At 42.3% G+C, this 17567-nt stretch overlaps 1 protein-coding gene across 13 annotated transcripts in view; it reads right to left on the minus strand.

Annotated features, from left to right (window-relative positions):
- Positions 1-17567, minus strand: part of sipa1l1 (signal-induced proliferation-associated 1 like 1) — a 127305-nt gene that overhangs the window by 20650 nt on the left and 89088 nt on the right. For all 13 annotated transcript variants that reach the window (XR_007570769.1, XM_050057590.1, XM_050057592.1 and 10 more), the window contains 6 exons: positions 12018-12597; positions 7473-7571; positions 6531-6706; positions 3553-3840; positions 2886-3035; positions 1447-1577 (listed from right to left, as the gene is read on the minus strand). Coding sequence is in view for 12 of the 13 variants with exons in the window: in XM_050057590.1 (XP_049913547.1) it covers positions 1447-1577; positions 2886-3035; positions 3553-3840; positions 6531-6706; positions 7473-7571; positions 12018-12597 (1424 nt within the window). In the remaining variant the exon portion in view is untranslated. The remainder of the gene's footprint in view (positions 1-1446; positions 1578-2885; positions 3036-3552; positions 3841-6530; positions 6707-7472; positions 7572-12017; positions 12598-17567) is intronic.

The following is a 17567-nucleotide window of genomic DNA, read 5'->3' on the forward strand; positions in this document are numbered from 1 at the left end:
CTACACGGTTCATACTACATTTTTGAAAAAAGCCTTAAATGAAAGCTGAGAGTCTGCACTTTAAGCAGGTATTCATTGTTTCATTTAAAACCCATTGTGGTGGTGTACAGAGCCAAAATGACGACAACTGTATCATTGTCCAAATAATTATGGACCTGACTGTAAAAACACATGTCCATGAGCACACACACACACACGACCACAGACTGATGTTTAGAAAACCAGCGTTAGTTAAGACATATACATTGCTGAAAACATACCCACAATTATAGACAGTAGATGGCAGTTGGAGCCCCACCAGCAATGTACTGCTGTGAATGGGGGCAGCAGCCAAATGTATTTTAGCCACCTAAAAAAAATCAGTATCGGTAAAGCACCCCACGTCATCTCTTTTTTCGCCATTGTCCAATCGATGATTTGAGAGGCAGGCCTTCTGTGGTGGTCACAACAACAAGTTTACAGTTGGTAAATAATGGAAGAGAAACTGGTGGTAGCCGTTGCTGGATACCCAGAGCTGTACGGCCCGGCGATAGACAGCAGGTTGTCAAACTGCCCCTGAGTAATCCTAAAATATGCCTGGAAACAGCCATCATGGAGGAGAGACTCCTGGACCAACTGGTGGTACTCCCCGTGATCCACCCTCTTTTTTAGGGTCTTATGTACCCACACAGATCTCTGTTTCCCTGTGACCAACAAACTATTTACTGACAGCCTCTCACCCTCAACCAGAGCTACAGCAAGTACCCTCTGCCTCAACATTTTAGAGACTAGATACCTATTACTGTCAAATAACTAAAATAAATAAACAGTAGATTGATTACACAGGAAGGTTAGTGTAAGGAGGTGATGGGGTGGTTGCCTGGCAACAATAAAAAGGCACAGCAGGCATTTTTTTTTTACTAGTGGCATTCAATTTTTTAAAAAAGGCAGCGCGGTGCACCTTGCGTGTTTCTCAAAGTCAGGGAAGGATCCTTGAATGGCTGAATTCTACCGAGTCTACCGAGGACTGAGTCCTTCTTTCAGAGAATATTTAAGGGTGCGTGTGTGGATCCTCAATGGGCATAAAGCACCCACAATTCTTTACACTCGATTTGTGATCGAATGTGTCCACTGCCAAATAACAGTTTTTAAATGAATCTGTCGCAGCAGAGTTGGAGTGCATGTTTTTTTAAGTATAATCCAGAAATACATTCTTCCTAAAAGTCATGTGACTCTGGAAATGCTGTTTTTATTTGCACAAACTGTACAACAACATTAGAGAGTGCCAAAATTATCACAGTACTTTGAAACCCCCTCAGTCTCTAGAGGGTTAATGACGCACACCTGAGGACACACGCTACCCATTTCCAATGTGTGTTCATTGAATGCTAGGAAGGACTCTCGCCTTGCCTCTGGAGGACCCGACTTGGAAGGATCCTTCCTACCAAGGAAGGAAGATATATTCACCTGTTGACCCTCGTTCAGCTCCACCCCCTTCCTCCATTCTCGACCAATTAGGAGTAGACTTTCCACTGGACCCACCCTCTCCAACCTCTCGTCTCTCCCCAGACATCGGAGAGTGGCGGCTGCCCGCAAACCTGGTGAATGAACACATAGGGACTAAATCAGTTTTTTATTCATCAGCTAAATGTGTGTTTCCACTGATTAAAAATGCAGAGCTAGAAATGACAGAATAAGAGTCTGAGAGACAATACATTTGACCACAGGCGGTAGTGGGTGGAAGTATAAAAAAAAAAGACATTCTGACAAGAGCATTATATTATTCAGAGACACACAAACGTTATCACCTCCCTCTCCTACCCCATCGTCATACACTGTTACAACTGTGGAAATTAATGAGAAAGACTGGTCTCTGCTATATTCTTGAATGTGCTTGATTACGGGGATGTATCATATATAAATGCACCCTCCCAGTGTTTGCATGCTCTGGACTCTGTGTATCATAGTGCAGTGAGATTTATTACCATCTGTAAGACCCTAACTCATCACTGTATCTTGTATACTTGGTTTTGATGGCTCTCTTTAAAATTTCGTAGACTTTTTCATTGGCATTCTCTTGTTCACAAAGCTACTCTTGGTTTGCTTCCAGCATATTTATGTGTGTACATTAAGCAAATAATTGAAAATGGCTGTGCTCCGTTCAGAGAACATGTTTTTATTGTCTGTACCAAGGGTATGTACGGAGTTTAGCAAACAAGCATTTACGTATGCAGAAGAATCTGCTGCAGAAGGATTTAAAGTTGCACTCATTGGGTCCTCTTGTCCATTTCAAAGCACTGTTACAGAATTTTTGTACCCAATCTTCTATATGCCAATGTCACAGTGTGTCAAAACTGGTCCTTGTAATCATGTGTTGGTGTTTTTGTGTTTTTATGGTTCACTTATTACACACATTAAAATACTTTTTGGCTTTTCTTTGTAGTAATCTTATTTTGTTTTTTATATAATAGTGCTTGTTTAAGAGCTGTACATTTTTATCCTGTATTTTTGTTCTATGTTTTCTATCTGGAACATTATGTTGCTGCCTGTGTTGGCCAGGACACTCTTGAAAAAGAGATTTTTAATCTCAAGTTTTTTTCTAGTTAAATAAAGGTTAAATAAAAACCGGTCACCAGATGTTTAGAAAACATCAAGTTTTCTAAAATAAAAACAGAGAAATTCCCTTTGTGACATTGTAATAAATCAGCTCATGACCGTACAAATTAACAAACATTTTTATCACTAATAATTACAGAAAAAACTAAGGAAAGTATCTCAAGGCAGCAAAAAGGTTTTTGTGCAACTGCTTCTGATTTGCTTTTCCGATTTGATATATCATAATTTGCATAAAACAATACTCTGAAACAAACCCAAATCCCACAGACAAACACAATCTTCTTCCTTACTGCTCAGGCATCGACTTCTGTCTCCAGTGAGCAGAGCTTCCGGAGGCGTCACTGGCACAGGACAGGTTGCTGGGAGAGCTGCGATTGTGAGGGGAGCGACCCAACGCCAGGGAGGAGGCCAGGCTGTAGCTCTCACTGCCAGGAGACATCCTGGTATTCCAACAAACATAGACATACACAGGAACCGTAAGAATTTACGGGCACTTGGAAACGGAGGAACTAAAGGAAGAAGAAACAAACACAGCAGAGCGCTGTAAGAGCAAAATGTTCTACGTTGTGCCTTCAGAGGAAATCCCATTGATTGCTACTTTGTGGTTCCAGTTCCCACACAGACTGGAGGACGAAATGAATACTCAAAGAATTCTGCTTAAAAATCAGCTTCACACTCAACAGCTGCCTTTTGTGTGCTTTGTTGATACACTAGCAGAATCTGCTGCTTGATATTTGTTTTAATTCCAGCAGTGTCAGAGGTGAAAATATTCAATGTTTCACATGAAGAGAAAAAAGAAACTCAAACAAACACCATACAAATAGTCGGTGATTACTTCACATGCTGCTGAGATTCATGGCCTTCAAAATATTGTACTCTACTTTAAACCTCCACCATCCTCTTGATGTTAATGTTATGTTCTAATAATCCATATATAAAAAGCTAAGGGGCTCTGACCTCTTGGAGTCCAGGGGTCGGCCATCACTGCTGACACTGCGTGGGATAACAGCGCCCCTCTCCAGCCTCTCAGCCGACAGGGTCTTCCCCACTGAGCTACCCAGGCTGATGGCCCGGTTGGGCGTGTGGGGCTGCGGCGAGGCGGTCAGTGACTGCTGAGGGCTGCTGGACGTCCTCTGCCACTTGTTGTTGTTACTGCGGAAGGGGAACTTGTACTCGAAGGAGCCGCTGTCGCTGCTGCTGCCCTTGTATTCTGACACAGGCATCCGATACAGCTCGGAACAGCCCCTGAGAAAGAGGAGGAAGAAAAAGTGTTTTGAATATCGAATGACACAAACTGGCTCTGTGCTCTATTTCATTTGGTCTAGGGTTGGGCAATATGATGGTATACACTGTGTAACAGCAGAAATGTGTCCACTGTTAGAGATTTGATAATGGAGAAGGGGTAAGTGGTGTACTCAAGGACCGTCTTCATCATATGAAACTCAAGAAAAAACACAGGTGCTCTAAGGGTGCAGCACGTGGGAAGAATGAATGAACTCATGCGTGGAGCAGGAACAAATCAATTCAAAAAACATGGCTGCTTACATTAAAACACTGACCGGTTTTGAACCTAAGGTCTTCACCATCTTTTATACACCCTGATGAAGACCTTGGGGTCGAAACCGGTCGGTTTTTAATGTAAGCAGCCATGTTTTTTGAATAAAGGCTTTTTAACTTAATTCCGGTGCATTTGTTCCTGCTCCACGCATGAGAGATCTGATAATACTGTTTCTACCACGGGAGGCATTCGGGGCAGGCTATGTAGCAAATCAGGATTGTGATCTCAGGGAACCCAGCCGCCTCTCCAGGTAACTTTATTGGGGAAGGCATGGAGGAGAAAAGTGTAGTAAATACAGAAACCTGTAACACTTAAAATTAAGAATTTTCATTTGACCATTTTGAGTCTTTAGTCTTTACTAAAGTGCATTTTTGTGTGTGTGTGTGTGTGTGTGTGTGTGTGTGTGTGTGTGTGTGTGTGTGTAAGTTCAAGAAGAAGAAAATTATCAAATGTGGTGAAGTACAACATGATTACTTTAAACTATCTCTTAATGTAATTTACAGATCAATTATTCTGTCACAATAAATACTGTTACTGTGATATAAAGTTACATAAACTATGATAGAAGATTTTCACCATCTCTAATTTGGTCTCTTAAAGCAGTGGTTCCCAACTGGTCCAGCCTCGGGTTCCAGATTTCTCCTTAGTCATTAGTTCAAGGTCCATGCAGTTTAAAGCTATAGTGCGTAACTTCCGTCGCCTCCCAGCGGATAATGCGTTATTACCACTAATAAGCCGAGTGTTACACAGAGTAACACTCGCCACACACCGTGTACACAGAGTACCACTAGCCAGTCGCCACACACCGTACACAGAGTAACACTGGCCAGTCGCCACACACCGTGTACACATAGTAACACTCGCTTCACACCGTGTACACAATGCTACACAACGTGGCGAACACCAGGCTGCTAACATTACATTACGTTCATTGCACCATTTCCAAGAAAATAATTAAGTACTAGGTCCAGTACATGTAACAGCAACACATACTACTCATAATATAATTATAAACCAAGTCACTTACTTATCCAACAGCAGCAAGGCAACATCCGTGTCTGCCCTCAGCCCAATTTCTTCCTTCAGGGCTCTTCACCGAGGAAAAGCGACGGCAATACAAATCCTTGTCTGCCTTCTCCGTCGGTCACTTCCTTCTTTGCTAATAGACCTTCAGCCGAACGTCCAGGCTTTTTCTTTGTGGTAGGATCCACTTCTGAACCGTGTCTCGGCCGCTTCTCCACCATGTTGCTTTTACCTTCTACCTGCACTCTACCTCTTGCTGTGACACTCTCCGCTCGTCCTCCCCCTCCCTTCTTGTTGTGAGGAAGCATTTCCTGTGCGCCAGCGCGGGAATGTCGCTGGTCTACACGCATACTAAAAATGATATATATTGAAATTACCGCGACATGTTAGAGGAGCCGATCGGCTTAATCAGCATTGTGTCATCTCCTCTAGTAGTGGCTTGGGTGAAACGGACATTTACGGACCTGTAGAAGTTACGCACTATAGCTTTAATATATTCAGCATCAAACTTGTGTTTGGCCATGTCATCTAGCTAGTTTGCTGTAGCTGTCAAGTAGCAGTCTGTTAGTCACTCACACCTCAGCAGGAAACGGTACGTCAAAATAAAAGCTCTGTTATGGAAATTGACTGTACAAACTTGACACGTTCCCGAGTCACTTGCAGTCCATTCAGAATGTACCTGCGACCCATTTTTTGGACCACAACCCACCAGTTGGGAGCCACTGTCTTAAAGTAATGTGATGTACCACAGAACTTCAGGTATGACAATGCAGCAGTCTCTCCAGATAACTGAAATAATATTTTAATAAAAGAGTGGTTAAAAGAACTCTGAGGGGAACTACACCCATTTTCAAAATGTATATGTTATTCCTATGGTCTAAGACAGTCCAAAAACATAAGTAAACATGAACAAGTCCCTCTCAAATCCAAAAACTTGAGTGCTAAAACTCAAATTTCTGATGTCATAGGGTATGAAGTCTGGAGCTACTCCATCAACAATAAATTGGGAAAGATGACACTGTAAACACCCAGGGGAATGTTCTGACTATAACGGTACATTTTCAGTTTCAGAACTGAGAACACTACAATAGAGTAAAGCTCATTTGGGTAGAAAAAAGAAAACATTCTGATGGTCCACAAAATCAGTCTCCCATTGCTCCAGACTTTATACTTGATGACATCACAAGTTTGAGACTTACTTCACTGGTCTCTGGCTTTGAGAGAGAGTAGCTCATGTTCACAAATATTAATAAAACTTTCCTAGGCCATGGAAATAACGGTTTGGATTTCTTAATTTAGGTGGTGTCCCCCTTTTCAGGAAACAAATGATGGACCCTCTCCCATCCCCACATACCTGCGTGGAGTAGCGTCATCATGTGGAGGGATGATAACGACACGCACTGTCACTGAGGTCCGCAGGAGGTCAATCATCTGCTCATGGGTCAGCGTTGCTACGGCAACTTTGCAGATCTCTACCAATCTGCTTCCCTGCCGCAGTCCTGCCTGCCAGGCGTAACCATATGGCTCCACCTAATAATAACAAAGTTTGATTACGTTACAGCTGCAGTGGTGAAATGCTTCATTATCCACATAGTGATATCCAAGACAGGGAGTCACAGTGAGCACATATGTTTTCGTGTTGTTATGTTCAATTAAATTTTCTCCACTGAAAAATGAAACATATTACCATTTGTTTTCCTATTGTGATTTTGAGTAACCTGACTTTTTCATATTCATATATTCGAACATTTTGTAAAAATGAAGCACCTCTAATATGAGATAATGCACAAAAATAGATCACATGCCTTAAGTGAGGGAGAGCAATGGCATAATTTGTTAAATGTTATTGCTGTCCCTGGTTTTATATGAGAAGAGGAAAAGTCCACTAGCTGCTAAGCTAATATATTCAATGTAAAATTCCATAGGCTTGTGCTAATAACGTTAGCATGTTGTATATGTGGGGAAAATGTGTCCAGCAGAAGACAAGTGTTTGTCTGTGAATGCTGTGAGTTATAGTGAAGCTGATATGTGTACTTGTGATTGGAACTGTCTCTATGAAGCCATGTTTAATGTGTGTTTTGGGTGTGTTTTGAATCAGTATAACTTCACAAGTATAAATGCTCACGACACAGGCCACGGTCGTAGGCTATGGCGTAGGCTCTGCATAGAGCTGACACACAAGTATAAATCCTGCCTAAGTCTGATCTTTAATGTCAACACATGTTCTACCCCAATGAACAAGGTTGTTTTAGAGTACATTTTCAGAAGAACATTGTGATTATGTACAGACAGATACCTCAGCCACAATGCCTTCATAGTTCACGTGGAAGCCCAGCTGTCCCAGGCCATTTCGACGAAGAGTCATCTCCGATGTCTCACAGCCCTTAGTCAGGAACTGGACATATGGAGGGCAGAGAGAAGGAGAAGGAGAGGAATCATGACATGAGAAAAAAAAAACAGGTAGGAGTTCATAGAAAAAGGGACATTGTGCAAAACACGTAAAAAGAAAAGTTATCTTATCTTCCTCAGTCTCAAACTTCATTGTCAAATATGCACAACCACCAAACACTAATTTATACGTAGCATCAGCTGCTGTTTGGAAAAACTTTTAATAGAATACTGGGACGACTAATGGGAGCTCTTCAGATATGCAGAGTGCAGGTGTGTTCGCTGCATCTCTACACGTTTCCTCTTTTAAGTTGAAGAAGAGTTTTTTTGAAACAACTTAAGTGATCCCTGAGAGATTTATGGCCATAAATAAAGATTAGCGTTCCTGCATAAGCGGTACACCTCTCACTAGATGTGCGCACACACACACACACACACACACACACACACTTGACAGATGACAGAAATGAAAGCAGGTGCGTCTCTTGCTGTGACACTTTAGGCTGTGTTCACACAGAGATGCGTCGCTTAGGAGAGACACTTTTGAACTTCATGTTTTTTTCATGGAAGGATGTGACTCTTAGCATTCAGGCGGGCGGGGGAAAGCTGTGATGCGGCTGTGCTTCTTTATCACAGGGAGGTGGAAAAGTTGAAAACAGGTAAATTTTTTAAGCAAAAGAAAAAAAAAACAGCCAGGATCACCTGTCAGGCTGCAAAGGGCAACCAATGAGTTTACAAAGTATCTGGTGAAGCCAGTCCTCATTCCCGACTACTTTTTCATGCGGACAGTCAAAACTCATCCGTCTCTTCCTCCCTCTAGTGACGCTCCTGGCGGCTTCAGGGCACCTTGCACTTCTTTGCCTGAACAGGGCGTTAGCAAGAGCTCTATAGAAGTCAAACTCACAAGGATGCGTGAATAAATCATGCTGCAGACTGGTACCTGATAGGAATTGTTATGATGCTCTCTGATGTTTCTGAATGTGTGCGTGGGAGAGGAAGAAAGTACAAGGGAGAAGGGAATGATAAAGAGCAAACAAGAGGAAAAAAGAGGAGAAAGAGACGGAGACAGAGACAGAGTTCCAAAAAAGCAAGTGGCCCAAGGCCGCTTTTCTTCCTCTCTCTGGCACCGAGGTAGTCCAACTGATTGAAGATTAACGCCAGATGCATAAAATACAACATGAAAGTGATACATTTCTGAGTCCTGGGCCAAAAAACGATGTGTGTGTGTGTGTGTTCAAATGTATTTGTATGCATGTGTGCAAACCAAAGATGGTGGACTCAATCCAGGTTACATAAATACATGATAGAAACCATCACACACACACACACGCACACGCACACACAGTTTGAAGGTGGGGAGAGGCTGGGGAAATGAATGTATTCTAAAGCACTGATGATTGCATAAGAAAACACCTTTTTTTTCCTGACCAGTTTCCATGGAAACAGCTAAGGAAGAGCTAGCACCACTTCACTGTATGTGTAGGTGTATGAGCCATTAGGAGTATGTTGTCCAGAGGTGTTTCTGAAACTCCCTCGATAAGCTGAGACCAGTAATGAGACAGCAGCTTTGGCATGTAGACACAAAAACGTTGTCATTCTGGCAGACTGACAACCAGCAGTAAATAGTAGGAGAGACCGTGAGTGGGCCAGGTAAATGATCAATGGTAGCCAGCAGCATTTTAGTCCACTGATTTGGTTTCTCAGCGCTTGTCTGCTGACATGAATGAATGAATGTTTGTCCCCTCAGCCACTCTTGGGTTTTATTAGACCACATGGAGTCTGTTTTCATTTTGCAGTGTTGTGTAGTGACACCCATTTGATTACAAGGACCAAACATCACTCTGTTGACACTGACAAACTACATTATGTTAATTATCTTGGCAAATAAAGCTGGCACCAAATGGCTTGATTTGATTTTGAATGTGTAGTTGCCACGCCCTCAGCTATGGCAGAAAAGGACAGGATAGTTGGTTTGCTCTCTGGTTTTGCCAGTCCTGCCTGACACACAAGCTTTAACAGGTCTGAATTAACACAAACCAGCTGAGCCAGCATTTGACGTTATGATACATTCTGGCAAATTAAAAAGCAGCCCACATTAGCAACCTGTGGTGACTGCGACACAGCGCTAACTCCAACTTGTACTGCATCAGTTTCGGCCATATAACAATGTGATTAACATAATATTATGTAGGGATGAGCCAGTACACTATTATCTGTATCTGTTCAACCAACTAAATTATCTGTATCTGTACAGAGTTTATGCCGGAAGTGGGTGGAGTTTAAATTAAAGTGGGCTGGGCCTAATCAGAGATGTTATTTTAAGCGTGAAATTTATATGGATATATTGATCAGAAGTTGTAATATTTATTACCTATGAGAAAATATTCACAGAATAGCCTCAGAATTTAACTTCAGATCATTTTTTATCACAGAAGTTAGAGATTAAAGTATGAGTATGATACTCGTACTCGTAACAAGTACATTATCTGTACCGGATACTCATTTCATTCACGTTTTCAGCTCAACCCTAATACGTTTGTTTATTAACAGACTAACAGAGAAACTAGTATCTGAGGGCAACATGAGGGAGATCAAACTTCAAAGGGGGGGGGGGGAGCAACACAGTTTGTGTTTATTTACTATAAAAGGTCATGTGTTTTTTTGGGGTGACAAGACAAGACATGGCAGAGTTAGACTCTCAGAGGTCGTTTACACGTTGCCGGCTATTTTCATAAACGGACATTTCACCGTCTCCGTTTTCAAAAAGATCTTTGTTTACACTTACCCGTGTATATATACACAAGAGCATGCCAAACCTGTAGGTGGCAGTGTAACGAGAAGCTCAAGCCTTCCATGTATCCATTGTCACCATAGCAACATAGGTCGCACTTCTGACACAGGCGCAAGTTCCGGCGCATACTGTGACGTCGGCTGCCTATAACTCCGTTTATATCCATTTATCTCAGTTTACATGCAAACGCGCAACCGGAGTTTTCCAAAATCTCCACTCTGGCCGGAGTTTTTAGAAAGACTCGTTTTCAGAGGAGAAATCTCCGTTTGCGTGTAAACGAAGGGCACAAACGAAGGAAGATGTCTCCGTTTATCAAAATCACCGTGTATGTGCAAACGGCCTCTCAGCGAAACTAAAATTGCACCAATAAGGCAACATTTTGGATCTGAAACTGATGAAAGAGGTGTCCTAACTGGCCTCTAGCGACGTGGTGTGTTGTTCTGAGCTAAACTTTTGTCAGGCGCCATGTTTTTATTTATTCCTGTCGTGCAATTCTGAAGTGCCAATGGACTACTAACAGCTGATTCATGAAGTTAAAATGAGGAATTATTTATACCATGTCCTCTAATTTCACTACAAAAACCTGAATAAGGTGGCAGCTGGCTGGAAGGAGATCGCCAGAGAGCTGAAAGTTTCTGGTGAGCTATATGACCCTGCAGCAACAAGCAAGGGTACTTGCTGTTGGCTATACGGTATGTCATTTCCAGTAAACATCACAATATGAAATGTGTGTTTTCTAAAACAGCACGAGAGGAAGTACATCAGTTACATGTCTGGTCTGATCTTGAGTACACAGACAGGTAGGCCTATGTGGTTTACATGACATAACAGTAGTGCATATTTAATGAATTCAGTGTGGACAGAGAGCTATGATGTTACGGGATGTGACGACATAGTCTGATGCTCATTGGCTGTTGGACTTAACGTCATTGTGCTCCGCTTGGAAGCAGCTGCTGACTCAAGTGCAACACCTAATAGTATAAAATTCAGTGTAGTGGTCTGGTCCAGCTCTTAGAGTGCTTTCACGCCTCCTCCTGTACTGCCTTAATATGCACATTCAGCATATCCAATGCATCAAAACATTGTTTTCTAGTTGGAGACGCGCCCTCGTTTCCAAACTGTATGGTTTGACTAAAATGAACAATGACAGCAATATAGTCCACGATGACCAGCGCTAAAATCAACCTGTGTAGTTGTCCCTCCATTGTGACATTAGAAAGTGTCACATTTATCTTGCAAGTGTACTCTTCTTCAACGTTTTGTTTACTTCTTGTATTTTCCCACATGGAAATTCTGACCAATCAAGAGCAGCTTTCTCGCACAAGGCATTTGATCTGATCTACTTGTTAATGCTGCCGTGAGAGCACGAACCAACTCTAGGCAATTATGCAACTTTGTAACAAAATTAGTCCCTGATTCAGACCAAAGCAAGACAACTCTAGGTCTGACAGCACCCTTAATATCAAACTGGTTTGAAGATTTTCACGACCTAGCAAGGGCAGGAAAACCAACAAATATAAATGATTGCTATAACTGTAAAAACAGATCAAATAACTACTTTTAAAACACAGGTGGGAACAGCTTTTAGAATTTCATTATCTCAGCATGCTGAGCAAACAATCATTTCACATATGAAATGTATCAGAGCATGCGTCTTCTTACCTCCAGACGTTTGACGACCTCTTTGAAATCCTCAGTGTTATTATTGATACTCCTCAGAGACACACTTTCTCCCCGTTCGTAGAAAATCCGCAAAGACGCAGGGCTGCTCAGCGTCCAGCCAATCACGTCCTTAGTGGCGCAGTTAAACACCACCGCCTTGGCCTCCTGGTCCAACAGGATAAGAAAGTCATTGGAGATGGCCAGAAGGGCCTCCAACTCCCCTCCGGTCCCGTGATCCTCAACGTGGACCAGCCAGGTCACCGCACCCAGGCTGCGCAGCTCTGCCCCTCCGTACGGCCGGCTCTTCTCTTTTTTCTTGTGCGCCAGGGAGATGAAAGGGAACTTCCCTGAGGGGTCGATGGGCGTGCTGGTGGTGTGGCGCTCAGCCAGGTCGCGCAGGTACTCCTGGCGAGTCCGAGTGGCCATGGCGCGGAACTTGTGCGACTTGTGGGCAGCATTTTCTGCATTGATGACCTTGGCCAGCAGGAAGTCCCGGAACACAGAGGACTTGGGAAAGGTCACGCCTTCTGGGATGGGGGGGCCGAAAGAGGGCACGTCTTTGGAACGGGTGACAGCCACACTGCAGGGAGAGGAGCAGATGAGGAGGAGGAGGAAGAAGGGAAGGTGGGGGGAGAGAAGAATCGATGGTGAACAAATCAGTTGTTCCAGTATTGACCAACAATTTTCCATATTTCGTAAGGGTATCATATTTAGATATCATAGATCCTGTGGCTTAGATTCAGTGTTTTATTACACTGTAAATCTCCTTAGAAATTCACATCACATCCAAGCAAGTATTTATGTCATTAAGATTTAAAAGCAAAAGAAAAAAACAGAAATGCTGCCAGATTCTGCAGAGTGTGTGTTTGATATAAAGCCCCATGCTGTTTGCTCACTCCACATAAAAGGCACAATTCTTGACTGGTGCATCATCTGTCAGGATAAAAACAAAAACATTTAGAGTGAATTTAAAAATGGAAAAGACAACAGACCTACTTTCAGTCTCTGTCTGTCTGTCTGTCTTCTGTCTACCACTATCTTCATCTGTCTAGTTTGCTATTGTGTCGAGGCTATGTATATTTGCCTTTTTCTCATTCTGTGCCATGCACTTTACTCCCATGTCCTCTATCTCCCTGTTTTTCCTGCTCTCTACCTCCCTTCCCCAAATCCCTCTTTCCTTTGATTAAGTCCCTGGAATGGCAATCTGAGGCTGTCTGCCCCGTCTGGTATGTCAGGAACTCAGCTGAGCAGCCATGGAGAGGAAGGAGAGTCGAGGAGGAGGACGAGGGGAGAGTACTATTCCAAATCTCCTGCTCCAAGCCCCACAGAACCCAGAGTGAGGGAAAAGGAAAATGTGGCTGAAAGAGGAAGGCTGTGTGGGAGACTCTGAGAGGAGAGGGAAATTATTGCTTGCTGGAAAAAACTGCATTTTTTCTGTTTTGTGAGACAAACAGACACAACCTGATCTATTGAGCGTCTCAGTCTGAAGCAGATGACAGAAAAAAGGTGAGCAGTGCCCTGAAATGGCCTTTATATGACCAAAAAGCACAATGTCTCCACATGGGTCATCTGTTCTGGTCTCAACCTCGTCCTGACCCAAATGAGTTCAATCACAGATCCTCTCTCAGGTGATAATTACCAGCACCGGAAGTCGTGAGCCCTCATCCCACACGCCTCCCCGCTGACATGCATCAGCACACATGTTGACACCGGGATTAATTGCTTTGTCTAATAAGCAACTAAAGTCAAAATGTCACCCACATATTTCTAAACATACCTCGGAGACTAACGTCCTCACTGGAGACGTGTGGTGTTCAATTATACTAACCATCAAATTGTTGACACCTCATTTCCCACCTGTTCTTGTTTGTGCCAGACAGAGGTAAGAGAAGAAACAATTTTTTTTTCTGGTTGAAATTACCTTGGAGAGCGAACACAGACTTTTATAGTGCTGTGTTGATAAATAAACGCTGGGAATACCCTCAACGGTTGCTGCAGTGGTTTGTCAAAATGCTGCATTTCCCACATGACATATGTACTGAACTCAAGGACATAAGTAAGAAGTAGGGAAGGAGGGTGAGGGTGGAGGGTCATACATAAACATACTAGCATTAAACATACCTGCAGGTACGGGGGAAGGCATTTGTGTGTTTTCAATGTGAACCTTATTTCTACCTTCATAGAGAATAATTCAAACAGTCAGAATAAAAATTGGATTACAGTCAATTCATAATTGATCTGATACATTTTAGGGTTGCTCACTGTTTGATGCTTTTTAATGTGCTTTTGTCACGTTAGAAAAAGTGAGAAGAAAAGAGAATATTTTGTCCCTGGAGGTTGACAGCATCACTGTACTACCCTGTACTACCTCTGAATTTAAAGTTAAGCATAAGTGCACCACAGACTGCAATGCAATGACTAGAACTTTTTTTAGTGTAAATGTAAGTGCTGGTATGTAATTTGGATTTTTAATACCTTAAAAAGCCAACATTAGTAAATGCCCTAATACATATTGGACTTGTAGTTGGATCCACAGGTTGATGTAAATGCTCTTCCCCAGCTGTTTTACAGATAATTCCCATCGGATGAACAAAAAGCATTATAAGTACCTGAATGTTCTAGCGGCTGTGATCCATATTTTCATATATAAAATTAGTATTTCACTGCTGGAAGGACAGTCTTTTCATAAGAATGGGACGTCAATGCAGCAGAGTCCTGCACTGGGTCCGGTACCCGCGGGTACCCAACGGGTACCTGCAAAAACAGCTGATTTGCGGGTGGTTTTTAAAAAAACATTTTTTCCCGGGTTCGGATCTGGGTGGAAAAAATAACATGCGGGTCGGATCGCGGGTTTTAGATAAACACATCAGTCATTAGTTCGGTAAACTACAGATAACTATCTTGGTCATTATTTACTCTCTGAGGATCGCCTCCGCTATTTCGCAACGGTCATTGGTTCAGCTGTTTACACGCGTTTCACCATCTAATAACACAACTTGTGATTGGACGACAGAATCAACATGGCTGCCCCCGTCTAACAAGCGCCGCTTCCAAAACAGTAAATAATTATTTAGGTATTTGAGAAATAAGTGGATAAAACGTACAACTATCACTTTATAATGTTTTTGAAGTGTTTCCCTGATGGATTACTTCTCTCCTCGATGGATTCTAAAAACACGTGACGGCTCGTAACTGCTGAACGTCGCTCTGGAAAGAAAGTAAGTCTATTATTACACATGTAAAGTTCCTTTACATAGATTAAAAGTTTAAAAGCATTAAACGTTACAAACGAGTGCTTTTACACTCGTATGGGAGAAGAACACCAAGGGTTGATGATGGAGCTGAAGTCAGGTTTTTATTGTGAGAGCTGCTTCATTCAGGTCGTTGTTTACTTACTGGCACCTTAACTGTGGCAATATGCTGTTCAATATTCAGCCAATATGACCCAAAATGATTACTTTAAATCCGAGTTACGGGTCGGGCTGCAGGTCGTGTTTCAACGGGTCGGACCGGGTTGCAGTACTAATTGGCCTGATGCGCGGGTTTGCGGTTCGGGTGCGGGTTTGTACGTCGCCGGGTCAGGTCAGGGCGGATCTTGAAAACTGGACCCGTGCAGGACTCTGCAATGCAGTAGGAAGACCCAAATAGGACCTACAACTACCAGAATGCACTGGGCCACACAAGACCAATAAACACTCCGCTGGTGGGTGATGTGATGCAAGCTTAGCCGTTTTGACACAGGAATCAATTTGGTGGCCGGCTGGTGACAAACAATCTCAAATTAAAGTTAAACGGTGTGTCACGTTTGTAAAAAAAACTGACTTTATTTTGAAGTATAGTGAATTTCTGGCACAGAGCTTTTATTTTGAAGTGCCATTTTCTGCTGCAAACTGAGTAAATGAATGGACAGCTACTTGATAGAGACGAAAGATGACAGAGCAAACTAGATCGACAACATAGCCAAACACAAACATGACGCTAAATATATTCAGCTGTGTGGACCTTGAACTAATGACTAAGGAGAAATCTGGACTCCATTGCTGGACCAGTTGGGAACCACTGCACTAAAATATGTTTCTGAAAACATTTAAGGTGACAAATGGGCAATGAAGTAACATAATCTTGGTTCATATTTGATCAGTACTGCTCAGTTTTACCTTTTTATCCAATTTTTCAGCCTCCATTTTGAGAGTAAAAAAGTTTGGTGCCCATTTCCTGTTCTCAATTTCTCATGTTACAGCCAAACAATGCACTAAAATGTGTTTCTGAGGACATTTTAGGTGAGACGTGGACAATACAGCATCAGAATCTTGATTCATATTTAATCAACACTGCTTAGTTTTACAGTTTGATCTGAGTTTCAGAGTGGGGGTGGGGGGCAGGTCTCTCTCTCAAGCTGCTTCAATACTCTTTGTGTCCGTGGTGGCGGCCATACAAAAATGCTAAGTACAATCTGTAGTTCAAGCAACAGCCCTAGAGACAGCAGGGAGATTTGGGTGCTGCAAAGATGGAGGAAGTTTCTCATCATTCATTTACACATACTGCTCACACTGTTATGATACAAAGCTGGTTGAAAATCAGTATCAAGTAGTCCTTTAACAATGGATCACATGAGTGCGTACATGTGAAGGATGTACCTTGCAGTGATGAGCCCTTGTATAACTTTGAAATATGTTTTTACTCTGAACTGTTTGTTATTGTGCTGTTTGTTATTGTGCTGTTTGTTATTGTTTTGACCTGGCAAGGGACTACAGATGTGAAATAGCTTAAAGCTATAATCTGGTACAGTGCATCAAATGATGACATTTATTTTTCAAACTGTACGTTCATGGTTCCCTTGAAATGAATTAAAGTAAATAAATAAAATACAAGTAGTTATAGCTCCCCTGAGGCCTGCAGAGGTGTATATGTGTGTCAACTCATTGTTTTGGTATTCTGGCCTGTGACTTTACTGTTTCAATTCACTGTCACTGCTTTCATCTTTGTTGTTTCCACCTGAAGGAGGCAGGTTTTTTAAAGGAAAAGCTCAAAAACCCACTGCATACTACCTGCCCAGCACCAAATGGCAAAGTTAGCAACTCTCTGGTGAACACAGTGGCGCATTTAGCAGCTAAAGTGAACAATACTTTCCTCAGGATACGGTGGTGACCAAATCATAGCTAAAAAGACTGTTAATATTGGACTCAAATAAATTCCAATGTTGCTTTGAATCTGCTGGATGTGCAAATAAGCAATTGTCTGCTAACAGGTTTGCCATATATCGACTTAAAAAGTGATAAAATTTCAGCGTTGTGTTTACACCTTGTGACCAAAAACAGTTAATGCAGGTTTAATATGCCACTGAATATGGCAATATACAACAAACTAGTTCTACATTATTCATTATTTGAAAATCAGATGTAAGCAGGTGTCATTGCAGCACGAATTATGGGTGTTAATATGCTGCAAAAGACACATTTGTTGCTGTTGCTTTCCTCAACAACTGGGCTGGTTGAATTGCACTGAAAAGCTGCTCTCTCTTTACACTGTAATTACAATGCTGAGAATGTC

This window comes from Epinephelus moara, chromosome 12, assembly GCF_006386435.1.
Source record: "Epinephelus moara isolate mb chromosome 12, YSFRI_EMoa_1.0, whole genome shotgun sequence".
Taxonomy (NCBI): domain Eukaryota; kingdom Metazoa; phylum Chordata; class Actinopteri; order Perciformes; family Serranidae; genus Epinephelus; species Epinephelus moara.